A 19,982-nucleotide genomic window follows, 5' to 3' on the forward strand; every position below is an offset into this window, starting at 1 on the left:
AAAAAGTACTGCAGCATAATTGTATTTGTCCATGCCGAGGAATAGACAGAGCAAGTGGTTTGCACGATTTGATTTGAGTTTGAAGTGTGTGAATGATTAGCTATTTTTCATTCCTGCCAATTGTAGTATGTGATCAATACAATAAACCATCCTTTTTTTCAGCAAACTACACCATGTGTACGTCTTTTGATAGACCGCTGTACCTATTCAGTATTATTATACAGGACAACCTGTCTCAAACCTACCAGATGAACTAAATTACTTCTATGATTGCTTCGAGGCAAGTAACACTGAAACATGCATGAGTGCACCAGCTGTTCCGGACAATTTTGATCACGTTCTCCGTAGCTGATTTGAGTAAGACCGTTAAACAAGTCAATATTCACAAGGCTGCAGGGTCAGACTGCTTACCAGGATGTGTGCTCCGAGCATGCGCTGACCAACTGGCAAGTATCCTCACTGACATTTTCAAAAGGTCTTTGTCTGAGTGTGTAATACCAACATGTTTCAAGCAGATCACCATATACCCTGTGCCCAAAACACTAAGGTAACCTACCTAACTGACTACTGACCGTAGCGCTCACATCTGTAGCCTTGACATGCTTTGAAAGGCTGGTCATGGCTCACATCAACACCATTATCCCAGATACCCTAGACCCACTCCTAATTTGCATACCGCACCAACAGATCCACAGATGATGCAATCCCTATTGTACTCAATACTGCCCTTTCCCACCAGAACAAAAGGAACACCTATGTGAGAATGCTGTTCATTGATTACAGCTCAGTGTTCAACACCATAGTGCCCTCAGCTCAACACCAAGACAAGGACCCTGGGACTAAATACCTCCCTCTGCAACTAGATCCTGAACTTTGACTTGCCACCCCCAGGTGGTAAGGGTAGGGATCACTCCATCCGCCACGCTGGTCCATAACACTAGGGGCCCTCAGGTGTGTGTGCTCAGTCCTGTCCTGTACTCCCTGTTCACTAATGACTGCATGGCCAGGCACGTCTCCAAATCCAAGTTTGCCAATGACAGTGGTAGGCCTGATCACCGACAACGATGAGACAGCCTATAAGGAGGATGTCAGAGACCTGACCGTGTGGTGCAAGGACAACAACCTCTCCCTCAATGTGATCAAAACAAAGATGATTGTGGACTACAGGAAAAGGAGGACCGAGCACATCTTCCTTCTCATCGACAGGCTTTAGTGGAACAAGGTTGAGAGCTTCAAGTTCCTTGGTATCCACATCACCAACGAACTGTCATGGTCCAAACACACAGTCATGAAGAGGGCACGACAAATCCTATTTCCTCTCAAGAGACTGAAAAGATTTGGTATCGGTCCTCAGATCATCAATGTTTTACAGCTGCACCATCGATAGCATCCTGACTGGTTGAATCACTGCCTGGTATGGCAACTGCTCGGCCTCCGACTGTAAGGCAATACAGAGCAGAGGGTAGTGCGTACGGCCCAGTACATCACTGGGGCCAAGCTTCCTGCCATCCAGGACCTCTATACCAGGCGGTGTCAGAGGAAGTCTCTAAAAAATTGTCAGACTCCAGCCACCTTAGTCATAGACTGTTCTATCTGCTACTGCACAGCAAGCGGTACCAGAGCGCCAAGTCGATGTCCAAAAGGCTGCTTAACAGCTTCTATCCCCAAGCTATAAGACTCCTGAACAGCTAATCAAAGGGCTACCCAGACTCCTCTTTTACGCTGCTGCTACTATCTGTTTATAATCTATGCATAGTCACTTTAACTCTACATGTACAAATTACCTTAACTTGCCAGTGCCCCCGCACATTGACTCTGTACCGGTACTACCTGTTTACAGCCTTGCTTGTTATTTAATGCTGCTGTTGAATTATTTGTTAATATTACTTAACTTTTTTCTAAAAGCATTGTTGGTTATGGGCTTGTAAGTATGCATTTCACTTCAAGGTCTACACTTGAATTTGGCACGTGACAAATAAAAATAGTTTGATTTGAAAAGCTGGATACTTAGTAGAACATTCAAGTTCATTTGATTTGATGTTGAGCATACACCAACAATCGAGACCTTAAACAACGCAACAAATTAGGTAGCTGGCATTTACACTACCTGTGTGACACTAAGAAATAGGTCTTTGAGTGATCCATCAGGAAGAATGGGGGCTGGTTGGTGATGGTGAGGAGGCGGGCTAACATGATGTGAAGGTCTTCCAATAGAAGTTCCGGCATCCTGCCTTACTTTCCCGTTGGTTGGGGGGTAGCTGGCGCACCACCTCCGACCTCACTCCGAGTGCCTCCTCCAGGTCCGGTAGTACCTCGTTCTCCCCCGCGGCTGTGGTCATCAGGTCCAACATCTTCAGCAGGAGGATGTGGGAGGGGTCCTGTAGGGAACGAGTAGAAAACAATAGAATGTAAATTAAACTGCAGAAACAACTACCTGACTGGTAACATGGCAATTGCCTTGGATATCTGAACTTCTTTGTCAGTTACTCAAGGACCAAAACATTAGAAGCTTCATCAAATCATGTAACAAGTAGAAGTTATGGTCTTTTAATCTGATCAGTCCTCTTGAAATTGTAGAACTTTTGAGGAAAGCCCATCCAGCCAACCAACTTCCTACCTCATCTTTGTTTTCTGCTCTATCGCACCCCAGTATTTCTACTTGCACATCCTTATCTGCACATATATCACTCCAGTGTAAATTGCAAAATTGTAATTTATTGCCTTACCTCCTTACTTCATTTGCACTCACTGTATACAGATTTTTCTATTGTGTTTATTCCATGTGAAACTCTGTGTTTTCTTTGTCTCACTGCTTTGCTTTATCTTGGCCAGGTCGCAGTTGTAAATGAGAACTTGTTCTCAACTGGCCTACCTGGTTAAATAAAGGTGAAGATATATATATATATATTACGGAATATCTTTCAAGAATGAATAAAAACGCTATACACATTTGCCCTGTTTATACCTGGTTCTAACATGTGTCCTTTGTCCTTGTGGGACAAGCCATAGGTCTCACATATGAGGAATTTGTGCGTGTGTTTTATGTTTTGAGTGTGTGTGTTGGCGCACTCTATGTAACAGAGTGGTAAACTACATAGCTGGATCAATGAGTTAGCCAGCTAACTTGGATAAACAACCAGAAATAACTATTCATTTTCTGATTCAAACTTAGATATGTTGTTTCGTTATTGAGTCAATTAGACCAGGGTTTCCCAAACATGGTCATGCCCCGCCCCCAGGTGAATGTTTTGGCTTTTGCCCTAGCACTACACAGCTGATTCAAATAACCAACTCATCAAGCTTTGATTATTTGTATCAGATGTGTATTGCTAGGGCAAAAATAACAGAAACAATTATGTATGTATGTATGTTGGTGTGACGGTGACAGATCTTCTTGCCAAAATTGGACAGTGCAGCTGTTTTTTAAAGTTTTTTTTTTTATAAGAACCTGATTAATACCAACATGTAAGTGTTTTGTTATAGTTTTATAGTGTAACAGTTTAATCACGACAACCTTTTTTTCAGAACCCTGACATGTCTGGTCCTACCTGGCCGCCTCCAAAGACTCTGGGTAGCCCGGAGAGACCCGTCCCCCAGATGTCCGACTCTGGACCAGCCGTGTACAGACAGCCGCCCAAGAAGGTCTCCTCGGACACCCGGCCCAAGTATGTGGTCCATGACCAGAACAGAGGAGGAGGAATGGCCACTAGGTACTTGGCCTCTGGACCCACAGGTAAGAACATGGTGGTGGCCTTACATTACACTGGGATTGTCTTGTGTGAAACCTTGCAATTATGAACTTGTGATGGACTATTGTGAAAATCAGAAGTCCGTTTTTCTGTAGCTCAAGCCTTGGAGTAGAGCGTTGGACCTGACACACTACTGAGTACATCAACACCTTTTGGTGATTAGTACTTGACGTAAATAAACATCTTGATGCAAATGTTTGTCATGTGATTAATGTTAAGTGTGTACCCTGTGGTTATTAAGTCTTGTTTGTAAATGTAAAGTGCACTGTTTTGTATGTGTTCTACAGCTGGGCCCATGCAGCACCACCACCAAGAGGACCCAGGGTTTCACCCTAAATCTATTGACCACTACTACAAACCACCTCCCCAAGGGCTCGAAGAAGACCACCAGCTGATGGTAGGTTGTAATTGCTTCTGTATCCTGGATTTCCCACTGACTATTGGTCCATTTCACCATGGTGTTAAGTGTTGTTTCCAGGCAAAGATTTGTAGTAATGCAATTTTGTTATGAAGCCAGAAATTGCTCATCCCATATTCAAATGTATTGGGACAAACACATTTTCAGATTTCTAAATTTTCTGTCTATCCATCTCTTGCTGTTGTGACATTTTATAAAGTCACCCATCTTCATGTGACCCTGTAAAATAAAATTCCGCACCAGGGACCTCCTGATAAGCCGTTTGGACACCATTCCATCATCGATGCAGAGATTGACTCGCTCACCCGCATGCTGGATGATCTGGACAGCTATTCACAAAACAGCACACAGGTAGGCTAACTGACTGACGACATGGGACTGTGAGGAATGCATTAAGAATGTATATATTAATGGTCCCTTTCCTTTCTTTCGCAGCTGTACGACAACGTGCCTTACAACAAACATATCACAGGGGACCGCTACAAACCCTCAGCCCAGCCAGGAGCACCCTCTCAGGGCAGGTTGTTCATGGGTCTCCCCCCTCACCCCCAACACCAGTACCGTCCTACACCCCCATTCCCAGAGATACCCTGTACTTCACCCAGCCAGACTACGCCGATGCCCATGTCTCCAAACCCTACCCCCAGCCTGTCCCTTCCGCTTACACTACAGCCTCCACCACTACTTGCCCGAGGTTTAGCGTCCAGGACAAAACAGCCCAGCCTGTAACCTACTCCCAGACAGGTAGGCAAGCTGAGCAGGGTTACACCCCTCCCCCACATCACCAGCACGCTCTGCGCCCCTCGCCCCCAGAATCAGACTGTCCCTCATGGCTGGTACCCTTCCAACCCTGCTTCCCAAGCCCGGGAGCTGCACTCTGAGAGGGGTTACAAGGGGAGTGCCGCAGGGTCTGGAGGGAGAGTCACCAAGTGCCCCACGTCCAATAGAGGCACAGAGACAAAAAAATCAGGGTCATGCTCTGCATGTCAGCCCAGTAAGGTGAGTGTCTGGAGTTCAAACGTCAACTGTTTGTGGTGCTTCTAAGATAAACTATGATCCTTTTTGAGTACTTGTATCTCCAGTCTCTTGGTTTCACTGATCCCATACAGTAAAATTCTCTGCTGATTTTTCTGGAAAATGTGCATTTATTTGTCCAGCAGGGGAAAGCAGCTTTGAGACCAGAGGAGGAGTTGGACCAGCTCACTAAGAAGTGTGTATGACATGAATCATCCCCCTATAGAAGAATACTTTGGTAAGTTCTGCTTTCTTTCTAATAAAATTGTATGTCCTTTGTAAATAACAGTCCAGTCAACACATCTAAATTTCGTCTTGGGCGACACAGTTCATTTCAATGCCACAATGTGTCTCTCCCATTTGCATTATGTCTTCTCCCCTTTCCCTCCATACTACCAGGTCGCTGTGCATGTTGCGGTGACAACGTCCTTGGCGACGTTAGCGGCTGTATCGCCATGGAGCAGGTGTTCCACGTGGAGTGTTTCACTTGCGTCACCTGCCACACCTGTCTCAGGTGGAAACCGTTCTACGCCCTGGACAAGCAGAGATACTGCGAGAGCTGTTACATTGTGAGTGGCTGTCACTGACTGTCCTCTTTATGTATTGAGAAGGCTCTTCCTCTTTTTGTTCTACATTTCTTTTTAGCAGTAGTCTCTCAATTCATCAGTTGATCTCTTTTGCTCTTTTTCACCGTCATCTCCATCGATTGGATTCTCTCTAGCGCACACACTATTCTGTCTGAACCTGTGCTGCCCCTCTCCCTCCCCCTCAGACTACCCTGGAGCGCTGCTCCAAGTGCTCCAAACCCATCCGGGACCGTATCCTACGGTTCATGGGCAAGGCCTACCACCCGCGCTGCTTCAACTGTGTGGTCTGTGGCTGCTGCCTGGACGTTGTGCCCTTCACCCTGGACGCCACCTCTCAGATCCACTGCCTAGACGACTTCCACAGGTCAGCAACACAGATTGAACACACTTCCTCGTTGCCAGATACTAACTGTATTTTTATTTTTTCATCCCCAATTTCATGATATCCGATTTGTAGTTAGTCTTGTTCCATCGCTGCAACTCCCATACAGATATTTTTTTAGACCCTATTACTGGAGCCAGCTAATTATCTACTAGCTATTTAGTAATTGTTAGCTACTGCTAGTGGTCTTAACCTTTTTTAGCTCAAACACCTGCCGCTTCATCCTGGATAGCGCGGATAATACCTGCCAGTCTGCACAGCGCGATATCAGCCCTGAGCATATCGAACTGCTTTTTTTACCCTCACTACATCACTGGATTCATGCTGCAAGCTCTGGACCATTACACCAGATCATCGCAGGTAGCTAGCTGTTACCGATTTGTTATTGTGGCTAACGCCCTTGTCCAGAAGCTGCACGAGCTAGGCCCATCTCCCGGCTAGCAAACGAAGTACACCAACTACAATACCTCTCTTGCCAATTGGCCTGGTCCCTTTATCGACACGGAGCCCCGCCGATCCATCACGGCTCGTCTGCTGAAGTAATTTGGCCGATGTGCCTCTGCATCGTGGATGTTGACCCATCTGCTATGCCTGGCCCGCTAGCTTCCTCTAAACCTTGTCTCCCGCTCGCCTAGCGTAGTAACGACTACCAAACGGCACCCTGTTTTGTCTATTGCTGCTCATTGGAGCCTATGATCACTCGGCTACACAATTGATACCTGCTGGACTGTTCATTAACACGTTACTTCATTTTGTTTACCAGCCTAGAACTCAGGCCCTGTGTGTAGCTAACTGACCGTCTTTGCCCCTTCATCGCCATTTACCCTTTGTTGTCTTACCTGCTGTCTTTGCTTTCCTGTGATTGCTTTATGCCTCTCTCATGTCAATATGCCTTGTATACTGTTTAGGGCAGCTCTCATTGTTTTATCTTCTTAGGGCTATGCTCCATTTTCCCCAGAATGACATGCCCAAAGTAAACTGCATGTTGCTCAGACCCTGAAGCCAGGATATGCATATAATTGCTACCATTGGAAAGAAAACACTTTGAAGTTGGTAGAAATTATAAAATAATGTAGGAGAATTTGTTTTTTTGAGACCATGGTCTTACAAAGGCAAGTATAAAGGTATACTTAATTCTAGCTCCCAGGACGCAATTCCAATGGCTTCCATAGGGTGTCAGCAGTTTGTTTAAGGATTCAGACTTGTAACCTCCAAAATGAATAAGAAATATCAGTTGTACTACAGGGACAGTCTTGGAAATTTGTTTTCGGCCATGCCATGAAGACCAGATGCACCTGCTAAAATAGGTTTGGACATACTACTTTCCGTAAGAAATATTATAGTTGTTTACATTTTAAGGTATCTGAGGAGTAAATAAATGTATTTTGACTTGTTGAAACAAAGTTTAGGGCTAGATTTTCCGATTCCTTTCTCTGCAGTTGAACGAGTGTGTCACGGTCTGACCATCGTTCGTATGTGTTTTCCTTGTTTTAGTGTTGGTCAAGACGTGAGCTGGGTGGGCATTATGTTGTGTGTCTGGTTTGGCCTGATATGGTTCTCAATCAGAGGCAGGTGTTAGTCATTGTCTCTGATTGGGGACCATATTTAGGTAGCCTGTTTTGTGTTTGGTTTTGTGGTTGATTGTCTTCAATGTCTTGATGTCCTTATTCTGTGTGTATGTGCACCAGTATGAGGCTGTTTCGGTTTTCATTATGTTTATTGTTTTGTAGTGTTTAATATAGATTTGTGTTATGTTTGTTGAATAAACATGGATCGCAATCTACACGCTGTATTTTGGTCCGACTCTCCTTCACCACAAGAGAACCGTTACAGAGTGGGTTACTCAAATCGATGGCGCCAGCTAAACTGACTTTTTGGGATATAAAGAAGGATTTTATCTAACAAAAGGACACTACATGTTATATCTGGGACCCTTTGGATGACAAATCAGAGGAAGATTTTCAAAAAGTGAATATGTAATCACTATTTGTGAATTTATGAAACCTATGCCGGTGGAAAAATATTTAGATGTGGGGCCCCGACCTCAAGCAATGGCATGCTTTCGCTGTATTAGCTACTGTAAATCGGATAGTGCAGTTAGATTACCAAGAATTTAAGCTTTCAATCCGATATAAGACACTTGTATGTACAGTGGGGCAAAAATAGTATTTAGTCAGCCACCAATTGTGCAAGTTCTCCCACTTAAAAAGATGAGAGGCCTGTAATTTTCACTTCAACTATGACAGACAAAATGAGAAGAAAAAAATCCAGAAAGTTACATTGTAGGATTTTTTATGAATTTATTTGCAAATTATGATGGAAAATAAGTATTTGGTCACCTACAAACAAGCAAGATTTCTTGCTCTCACAGACCTGTAATTTATTATTTAAGAGGTTCCTCTGTCCTCCACTCGTTACCTGTATTACTGGCACCTGTTTGAACTTGTTATTAATATAAAAGACACCTGTCCACAACCTCAAACAGTCACACTCCAAACTTCACTATGGTCAAGACCAAAGATCTGTCAAAGGACACCAGAAACAAAATTGTAGACCTGCACCAGGCTGGGAAGACTGAATCTGCAATAGGTAAGCAGCTTGGTTTGAAGAAATCAACTGTGGGAGCAATTATTAGAAAATGGAAGACATACCAGACCACTGATAATCTCCCTAGATCTGGGGCTCCACGCAAGATCTCACCCATGGGGTCAAAATGATCACAAGAACGGTGAGCAAAAATCCCAGAACCACATGGGGGGACCTAGTAAATGACCTGCAGAGAGCTGGGACCAAAGTAATAAAGCCTACCATCAGTAACACACTACGCTGCCAGGGACTCAAATCCTGCAGTGCCAGACGTGTCCCCCTGCTTAAGCCAGTACATGTCCAGGCCCATCTGAAGTTTGCTAGAGTGCATTTGGATGATCCAGAAGAAGATTGGGAAAATGTCATATGGTCAGATGAAACCAAAATATGTTTTGGTAAAAACTCAACTTGTCGTGTTTGGAGGACAAAGAATGCTGAGTTGCATCCAAAGAACACCATACCTACTGTGAAGCATGGGGGTGGAAACATCATGCTTTGGTGCTGTTTTTCTGCAAGGGGACCAGGACGACTGATCCGTGTAAAGGAAAGAATGAATGGGGCCATGTATCATGAGATTTTGAGTGAAAACCTACTTCCATCAGCAAGGGCATTGAAAATTAAATGTGGCTGGGTCTTTCAGCATGACAATGATCCCAAACACACCGCCCGGGCAACGGAGTGGCTTCGTAAGAAGCATTTCAAGGTCCTGGAGTGGCCTAGCCAGTCTCCAGATCTCAACCCCATAGACAATCTTTGGAGGGAGTTAAAAGTCCGTGAAAATTACAGGCCTCATCTTTTTAAGTGTGAGAACTTGCACAATTGGTGGCTGACTAAATACTTTTTTGCCCCACTGTACCGAAATGTTAAATATCCATAATTCTGATTATCTTTTGAATTGCACGCCCTTCAGTTTCACCTGAAGTTTTCCTGCTAGCGGGATGCCTAGCCCTTTACTGCGGAGCCCCTATTCCCTCTCAACATGTCAGATAGCCCTTTTGTCCCATCCCCCACACATGTGGAGACCGCACCTAGCTTAACTGGCGCCTGCAACCTCATCTTCACTCAATGCCTATGTTTACCTCCACTGTCCTCGCACCCTACCATACCCTTGCCTGTACACTATGCCCTGACTCTATCCTACAACACCCAGAAATCTGCTCCTTTTAATTCTGTTCCCAAAGCACTAGACAACCAGTTCAAATAGCCTTTAGCCATACCCTCATCCTATTCCTCCTCTGTTCCTCTGGTGAAGTAGAGGTTAACCCAGGCCCTGCGTGTCCCCAGGCGCTCATTTGTTGACTTCTGTAACCTTAAAAACCATGGGGTAATTTGGGTTAATTCATGTTTTTCATCAAAGCCTCCTCCCTAAATTTGCTTTATTCACTGCTTTAGCACACTCCTCTAACCCTGATGTCCTAGCGTTGTCTGAATCCTAGCATAGGAAGGCCACCAAAACTTCTGAAATTTCCATCCCCAATTATCGTCAAGATAGAACTGCTAAAGGGGGCAGAATTGCAGAGTTCTGTCATTCTATCCAGGTCTATGCCCAAACAGCTTCTACTTTAACACATATTTATTTGACGTTTTTTAGCTAGTCAAGTCAGTTAAGAACAAATTATTATTTTCAATGACTGGAACAGTGGGTTAACTGCCTTGTTCAGGGGCAGAAGGAGAGATTTGAACCTTGTCAGCTCGGGGATTCGATCTTGCAACCTTTCGGTTACTAGTCCAACGCTCTAACCACTAGGCTACGCTGCCGCTCCACCTCTTCAGAAATAAGTCCCACACTGTTGCCGCTTGTTATAGACCCCCCCCCACTCCTCAGCTCTAAGCTGTGCTTGGGCACCATATGTGAAATGATTGACCCCCCCATCCATCGTCAGAGTACGTACTGCTAGGTGACCTAAACTGGGATATGCTTAACACCCTGTCTTACAATCTAAGCTAGATGCCCTCAATCTCACACAAATTATCAAGGAACCTACCAGATACAACCATAAACATGGGCACCCTCATAGACATCATCATGACCAACTTGGCCTCTAAGTACAGCTCTGCTGTTTTCAACCAGGATCTCAGCGATCACTGCCTCACTGTTATGGGTCCGCGGTCAAATGACCACCACTCATCACTTCAGTGAGTAAGCCTTTCAAATCGACCTGGCCCGTGTATCCTGGATGGATTTTGACCTCGTCCCATCAGTAGAGGATGCCTGGTTGTTCTTTAGAAATGCTTTCCTCACCATCTTAAATAGGCATGCCCCTTTCAAAAATTGTAGAACTAAGAACAGATAAAGCCCTTGGTTCACTCCAGACTTGACTGCCCTTGACCAGCACAAAAACATCCTGTGGCGTACTGCACTAGCATCGAATAGTCCCCGCGATATGCTAATTTTTAGGGAAGTCAGGAACCAATATACAGTCAGATAGGAAAGCAAAGGCTTGTTTTTCAAACAAATGCATCCTGTAGCACTAATTCCCCCAAATATTGGGACACCAGTCTATGGCGAATAAGAGCACCTCCCACCTGCCCACTTCACTGAGGCTAGGAAACACTGTCGCCACCGATAAATCCACGATAAACGATCATTTCAATAAGCATATCTCTATGGCTGGCCATGCTTTTCACCTCGCTAGTCCAACCCTGACCAACAGTTCTGCAGCAGCCCAAGCCCCCTCCTGCTTCTCCTTCACAAAAAAATCCATACAGCTAATGTTCTGAAGACCTGAAAAATCTGGACCCCGTACAAATCAGCTGGGCAAGACAATCTGGACCCTCTTTTCCTAAAATTATCCGCTGCCATTGTTGCAACCCCTATTACTAGTCTGTTCAACGTCTCTGGTATCGTCTGAGTTTCCTAGAGATTGGAAGTGGCCACGGTCATCCCCCTCTTCAATGGGGGAGACACTAGACCCAAACTGCTACAGACCTATATCCATCCTGCCCTACCTTTCTGTAGTCTTCGGAAGCCAAGTGAACAAACAGATCACAGACCATTTCGAATCCCACTGGACATTCTCTGCTATGCAATCCGGTATCCGAGCTGGTCATGGGTGCACCTCAGCCAAGCGCAAGGTACTAAACAATATCATAACCACCATCGATAAAAGACAGTACTGTGCAGCCGTCTTCATAGACCTGGCTAAGGCTTTCGAATCTGTCAATCACAGCATTCTTATCGGCAGACTCAACAGCCTTTGTTTCTCTAATGACTGCCTCGCCTGGTTTACCAACTACTTCTCAGGGTTCAGTGTGTCAAATCGGAGGGCCTGTTGTCCGTACCTCTGGTAGTCTCTATGGGGTGCCACAAAGTTAAATTCTCGGGCCGACTCTTCTCGGTGTATGTCACTCTTGCTGCTGGTGACTCTTAGATCCACCTCTACGCAGACGACACCATTCTGTACACATCTGGCCCTTCTTTGGACAATGTGTAAACAAACCTCCAAACAAGCTTCAACGCCATACAACACACCTTCCATGGCATCCAACTGCACTTTAATGCTAGTAAAACTAAGTGCATGCTCTTCAACCGATAGCTACTCGCCCGACTAGCATCACTACTCTGGACGGTTCTGACTTAGAATATGTGGACAACTATAAATACCTAGGTGTCTGCCAAGACTGTAAACTCTCCTTCCAGACTCATATTAATCATCTCCAATCTAGAATCGACTTCCTATTTTCCTTCAGTCATGCTGCCAAACGTACTCTCGCAAAACTGACTTCTACCGATCCTTGACTTCGGCAACGTCATTTACAAAAGTCTCCAACAACCTGCAACGTGGCGTTGGTGGATGGAGCGAGACATGATGTCCAAGATGTGCTCAATTGGATTCAGATCTGGGAAACGGGCGGGCCAGTCCATAGCATCAATGCCTTCCTCTTGCAGGAACTGTTGACACACTCCAGCCACATGAGGTCTAGCATTGTCTTGCATTAGGAGGAACCCAGGGCCAACCGCACCAGCATATGGTCTCACAAGGGGTCTGAGGATCTCATCTCGGTACCTAATGGCAGTCAGGCTACCTCTGGCGAGCACATGGAGGGCTGTGCGGACCCCCCCAAAGATATGCCACCCCACACAATGACTGACCCACCGCCAAACCGGTCATGCTGGGGGATGTTGCAGGCAGCAGAACGTTCTCCACGGCGTCTACAGACTGTCACGTCTCTCACGTGCTCAGTGTGAACCTGCTTTCATCTGTGAAGAGCAAAGGGCGCCAGTGGCGAATTTGCCAATCTTGGTGTTCTCTGGCAAATGCCAAACGTCCTTCACGGTGTTGGGCTGTAAGCACAACCCCCACCTGTGGACGTCGGGCCCTCATATCACCCTCGTGGAGTCTATTTCTGACCGTTTGAGCAGACACATGCACATTTGTGGCCTGTGTCTGTGTGTGTGTGTGTGTGTGTTAAACAGGTCACGCAAGTTGAATGACGTTTACAGTTGGCAGGCTATCACATCAAATGTACACAGCCCCCCCCCCCCCCCAGTTGAACCTAATCCAGTGCGTTTTCTCTGTCCCCTCCAGGAGTGTGGTCTTCGCCTGTCATCTGAGGTTAAAGGGCGAGTCTGTTACCCCTTCGACGGTCGCATCCTGTGTAAGGGCTGCAGCGCCCGGCGCATCCAGGACCTCTCTGCCAATATCTCCACTGACTGCTAACCAACTATAGGAAGTCACTTCCTACCGTTAACCTTTGACCCCTCAACTTTTCCATTACTTTCACCTGCTCTGGGGTAGATGCTAGAGATCTGGAATCAGTCCTACTCCTCTGATACATAACCTTAACCACAAGGGGAATGTAAACCTGACTGTGTCTAAGGGCATATTCATCCCCCTTCACTTTCATTCTCTCAGCCTTTCTTTATTCTTCAGATGCCCAAAGCTGAAGTATCAGTAGTACTTGGCCTATTGAACCTCAATCTGACAGTCTTCAATATGAAGTCATTATTTAATTTCCCTTGGCCAGGTTTATTGGTACAGGATTACAGGTTATTGAAACATGGATTGACAATAAGTTTGACCCTTATGCCTTATCCTCTGTATCATACGATCACATTCTCTATTCCTACTCCCGTCCCACTACACCTTATTCCCTACCCCTCAATCCCATACCAGTCCTGGATAGAGCCCCTAATCTGCACCCCCACCCCATCCCAAACCCTTGACGGCACCACTGCTCAACTCACACACTATCCTTCATGTTGCACACTGTCTCACGCACACTATCCTTCATGTTGCACACTCTCACATACACACTATCATGCTAGACACAGGTGGGACATGGAAGGAGCTCTATGGAAAATAATGATTTATTGATATTGACTATGTGGAGGAATACTGTACTATAAGTAGGACAATGAGGTGATATTGAGGAAGAGGAGGATAATGATGAGGAATACAATATCTTCCTGGCTGTGGGGTAACTGACTAGTCCAGATAATGGAACATATTTTGTATACCACTAAAGTCAATAACAGTGCTGACCTGCATCAAAGTGCACATATGCAAGGTATTTCTGACTGAGTTTATATTGCAGATGGTTTTGGTTGTGGCGTGAATGTGTTTGGAGACTTTTCATTGGAGACCAAGTGAGTGTAGTCAGTGTGTTGTGCAGTGAATAAGAGTTTTTAGAAAGTAGCTGGAAAAAGAGATTGGTTAGAGAAGGAGATCACTGAAGTTGATGCTTTATTATTGGATGTTAATACAATATGTAGGCTGTCCATATAATGGTATATTGCACTGTATGTGAGAACATTAATATTTTATTCCACTGGACAGCAATTTGTGTACTGCATTTTAGATAATGTTACTTGTATACCAGTCCAAACACCCTCTTTTAAAATGTTCATGTGGTTTTCAGATGTTTTTCCTTTTTAACATTTGGGTTGATTTGATATGTTACAATGAAGATGAATAAGGTGCAATGAAATGTTTTATTTGAGACGACTGTACAACCATCAAGATTAATTGTCAGATTCAACAGAAGATCTCTTTGTTTCTTGGGACCTAGAACAAGCATCTCTGTTTTGTCCGAGTTTAAAAGTAGAAATTTCGCAGCCATCCACTTCCTTATGTCTGAAACACAGGCTTCTAGTGAGGGCAATTTTGGGGCTTCACCATGTTTCATTGAAATGTACAGCTGTGTGTCATCCGCATAGCAGTGAAAGTTAACATTATGTTTTCAAATGACATCCCCAAGAGGTTAAATATATAATGAAAACAATAGTGGTCCTTAAACGATCCTTGAAGAACACCGAAATGTACAGTTGATTTGTCAGATGACAAACCATTCAGAGACAAACTGATATCTAATGAGTTCTGTGGTTGCCATGGCACCGTGAGGTCTTCTAGGCAGAGAGCTGCTGTACATTTTCGAATATAATATAATATAATTTTTGGATAGCTAGCTAGTTAATGTTAGCTGGCTTGCATTGTTTTGATTTGATTATGCCAACTGTCCGGAGGTTGAGGATGGAGAGAAGCCTGAAGGCAGAGGTGTAAAGAGATGACAGATGACTATTATCGTATGGAATCATGTAATACGTTATAAGGCTACTCCTGAATTACTATTGTGTGGTGTAGTTTCTGCCACCTTGTGGGTGCCTCATTTTGGTAGTAGGGAAGAGTAGCTAGCTAGCAGTGACTGAGTCCTACTATGAAGCCACTGTCACGTCTACTCCGGCTCCTCCCCTCAGGCGGGCGACGTCCCCGGAATACTAACGACCGGTCCTGGGATTCATCATTATGCACACCTGGCACTCATCATGATTCACACCTGGACTTAATTACCTCCACTTTATAGGTCCCTCCCTTTATTAATTCCTCTTTTGTTATTATCCCGGTGTTCATGTATTCCCGGCGCTGTTATGCTGGCTCGGTATTTGGTTGTTGTTTTAGTAAATGTTTCACCTGCGCCTGCTTCTCGACTCATAGCGGCTTCATTACAGCCACAGATGGCATGGATGGCGAGACCCCATGATGACAACGTTCTGCCTGCTGCCAGCCTGCTCTCAAGCCATTGGCACAGTGTAATTGGGGGCTAGGGGACACCTATACAAAAACTAATGTAGATCACTTTGGATAAGTGTCTGCTAAATTACATTGTATTGTAACAGTTTCTTCATATTGACTGAAGGTGTACTTGGAATGTGTTACAAGTGTACTTTAGGTATCCTGTAAGTGTATTACAAGTATTCTTCTAGTATTATTTAAGTATACTTTATGCATATCGCAAATGTACTTAGTATGCTTTTAGTATAGTGTAAGTATATTTGTACCTAAGTTTATACAAAGTGTTCACAACAGAAGTACAAAATGCCACTGGTTCACAGTTACATTAAAGTTGCCACTCCAGCCACAAGTGCTTTGTGAAAGGCCTGTTGTAACAATGGCTGAGAGGAAGCCTTGTTTAGTCAAGGTAACCTTAGTGGCATACTCATTCATTTCAATAGCCAATGTGGTTCATAAGTAAGAAGTACTTTTAAGGACAATATAGAAAAGACAATGGGTGTGAAAATGTTTACCAATTACATTTCAGAGAGCCTTTAAAGGAGCCATTGGGTTGACTTGTCACCAACAGATTTGGAAAATGTGGCAGTTTCCTGTCATGCCAAATAGTGCAAACTTCCAAATAGTGTTTCCCCCCTGTGTCACAATGGACTAAAACATGGTCACACAGGTTTCATTTTGGTAGTCTTACAAATCTTCATGGTATCAAAAGTATACACCTCACACATATATGGTTATTGGCTCAAATTTTATAAGACCCCTGTACCATGTCAGATATTTAGTTGAACTGTATTTAAGTGTCTGTTTACATCCCAATATTGCATGTTATTTACAGCACAGAAAATTAAAACATAACCTTGTTTTTTTAGTTGTAAATGAAGAGGTCTATTCAATGATGCTCTGTTGGTCAATATTCCCCTTCGATGACTCCCTATCATCTTGTCAAGCAGATATCTTACACCAATATGTTTGTAATTGCTCTCATCCATGTCGTGGCCCAGGCTTCCATTAAATAAGTCTTGTCGTAGACAGAACAGTCCATAGTGGCAGGAGCCTATCTCTTGTTTCTGTGGCATTAAGCCACTTGATGTACAAGTACACCCATTGGCCAGGATGCTAGTCTGACACAGGCTCTTTACCACCAATCTATCTCCTTCATGCTGAGTGCCAAACAGAGGCATCGGGTTACATTTATAGAGTCTTTGGTAGGACTCAGGGGATCGAACTCCCAACTTTTAATGACAAGGCCATTGTGTTGGTTCCAGGTGCCTTGTATGTGTCAAATTTCAAACTGTAAAATATTTTTTATCCATTTCTATAAGTTATTTGAAAGCATTTTAGGAGATGAAGCACCCCCCTATCCACATCGATGGGACAGCAGTGGAGAAGGTGGAAATTTCCTCTGTGTACACATCATGGACAAACTGAAATGGTGCACCCACACAGACAGTGTGGTGAACAGCGCCTCAGGAGGCTGAAGATGTGGTTTGTCACCCAAAACCCTCACAAACTTTTACAGATGCACAATTGAGAGCATCCTGTCGGGCTGCATCACCGCCTGGTACGGCAATTGCACCGCCCATAACCGCAAGGCTCTCCAGAGGGTGGTGCGGTCTGCACAACACATCACCGGGGGCAAACTACCTGCCCTCCAGGACACCTACAGCACCCGATGTCACAGGAAGGCCAAAAAGATCAACAAGGACAACAACCCCCCGAGCCACTGCCTGTTCACCCCGCTACCATCCAAGTCGCGAGGTCAGTACAGGTCCATCAAAGCTGGGACCGAGAGACTGAAAAAAACTTCTATCTCAAGGCCATCAGACTGGTTAACAGACATCACTAACACAGAGAGGCTGCTGCCTACATACATACTTGAAATCATTGGCTGCTTTAATAAATGGATCACTAGTCACTTTAATAATGCCACTTTAATAATGTTTACATATCTTGCATCACTCTCATATCTATATACTGTATTTTATACCATCTATTGCATCTTGTCTATGCCGCTCTATCATTGTTCATCCATGTATTTATCTGTACATATTCTTAATCCTTTCCTTTACTTCGATTTGTGTGTATTAGGTAGTTGTTGTGGAATTGTTAGATATTTCTACACTGTCGGAACTAGAAGCACAGACACTTCGCTACACTTTCAATAACATCTGCTAACCATGTGTATGTGACCAGTAACATTTGATTTCATTTACATGGCCAAATTGACATTCTGTGTGTGTTAGCATAATGCTTTTAAATGCGTTTTTGCCACAGTCCTTTCTAACCTGTCATGCGCGGCTTGTGAGAGTAGTAGAGGGAAACAGAAGACATGGGTGTCCAGGGATGGGGTCATAATAGCAAATGATAGCTCCAACCGTACAATAGTTTGAGCCAAAGAGAACTGGACCTGCTCAGTTTGACACAACTGCATTTAGCGGCTGTCGGAGTTTACTCGTGTAACACGGTTCTATGAACTAAGTGGCGCAAGTTGATTGAGAGTGATTAATATGCCCACTGCACCTATAAATTCAGTGTAATGTATAGAACATACACAATTCCCTTTTCTTTCTCACAGAAACTCATATTTGATCTATACAAATACTTTTCTATCTGAACATTCTGTAACATAACATCCTCCTGAACAGGCCCGTGGAGACTCCATCTGCCGGCCCGTATGACTGTGTTACTGTAACTGAGGTGGTTTGTAACTGACCACGCGTGTGTGATGCGTAACCTAGGCTGAGACCTGAAGGGTTGTTTTGTAGTCGATGCCTGTAGGTTTTGGCTTGGCAGGCGAGTGAAGTGTTAATAATCAGGTTATACTCAGTTAACAATGACTACAAAAAAACAAACAATGACTACTGTAAGATCTCCGGTGTCTGTTGCGCCTTCTTCACCACACTGTCTGTGTGGTTGGACCATTTCAGTTTGTCTTTGATGTGTACACCGAGGAACTTAAAACTGCCCACTTTCTCCACTTCTGTTCCTTCGATGTGGATAGAGGGGATTCCCTATGGATAGGGGATGCCCTGTCATCATGGTCTGTTCTGTTATAATGTACGGGGGCTGAGTCACCCGGCACTTGTGAAGGTGGGTAAATGACAGCCAGAACCCCTTGGGCTTTTGTACTCGGTCTGGCCACCCCACATAGCCCGGTTATGATTTCCTACAATCGCAATGAATATGATCATGTCTCTACTCTTGCGTACTCTAAAAATAGCCTTTCACCTTTGGACAGCAATTTAGAAATATTTGGATAATTTAGAAATAATATCAAGAAAATAAATTATATCTATCTTTTGGAAGTCTGTGATAAACTTTTACATGGAAATGTTATTTTTCAGTCTGTATGACTCCTATGTCTGACAGTACAATCACATACTGTTAATTCTAATTGAGGCCGGAACATGAACAACACCCATATCCTGTAGGTAGGCACGATCGCCATGGTGTAAGGACTTGTGTCTTTCCATCTGGTAGTCCTTGTTTCCTAAAGGGAAATGGTTGGATTTACAAACTCCTGGCCACTAGGTAGCCTACCCTATTTTAAATGAATAAATTGATCTCTCCTCTCTTCTCACCATTCCTGTAGTCTTAGTCATCCATTTGCTGTCTTCTAGTGAACATATTTCCTTGTTGTCCTCCTGCTATGTTTTATCTACTGTGTAGTCCTTGTTTGCTGCCATCTAGTGTTCTCCTGCTCTCAATTTTTGACCACTGCTATTGTCTTTTCCAAAAATAATTGTTTATTTATTTATTTTTTATTCCTCCTTTTTTTTAACCAGGTAGGCCAGTTGAGAACAAGTTCTCATTTACAACTGCGATCTGGTCAAGATAAAGCAATGCAGTGCGACAAAAACAGTTTCACATGGGATAAACAAATGTACAGTCAATAACACAATATAGAAATCTAGGCAATAGATAGGCCGTAGAGGCGAAATAATTACAATTTAGCATTAACACTGGAGTGATACATGCACAGATGATGATGTGCAAGTAGCCTAGTGGTTAGAGCATTGGACTTGTAACCGAAAGGTTTCAAAATCAAATCCCTGAGCTGACAAGGTAAAACTGTCATTCTGCCCCTGAACAAGGCAGTTTACCCACTGTTCCTAGGCCATAATTGAAAATAAGAATTTGTTCTTAACTGACTTGCCTATTTAAATAAAGGTAAAATTAAAATAAATAAATTAAAGTAGAGATACTGGGGTGCAAAATAGCAAAAGGATAAATGAT

At 44.0% G+C, this 19,982-nt stretch overlaps 1 protein-coding gene and 1 pseudogene across 1 annotated transcript; both read left to right on the forward strand.

Annotated features, from left to right (window-relative positions):
• Positions 1-3,408: 3,408 nt before the first annotated feature.
• LOC124013861 (lipoma-preferred partner homolog) lies at positions 3,409-5,160 on the forward strand. Its single transcript, XM_046328415.1, has 4 exons — positions 3,409-3,733; positions 4,037-4,146; positions 4,411-4,518; positions 4,603-5,160. Exons 1-4 carry the CDS (start codon positions 3,535-3,537, stop codon positions 4,894-4,896), a joined length of 711 nt encoding a protein of 236 aa, XP_046184371.1. The 5' UTR covers positions 3,409-3,534; the 3' UTR covers positions 4,897-5,160.
• LOC124013862 lies at positions 4,997-14,700 on the forward strand (annotated as a pseudogene).
• Positions 14,701-19,982: the final 5,282 nt, after the last annotated feature.

This window comes from Oncorhynchus gorbuscha, linkage group LG25 (assembly GCF_021184085.1).
Source record: "Oncorhynchus gorbuscha isolate QuinsamMale2020 ecotype Even-year linkage group LG25, OgorEven_v1.0, whole genome shotgun sequence".
NCBI classification, from domain to species: domain Eukaryota; kingdom Metazoa; phylum Chordata; class Actinopteri; order Salmoniformes; family Salmonidae; genus Oncorhynchus; species Oncorhynchus gorbuscha.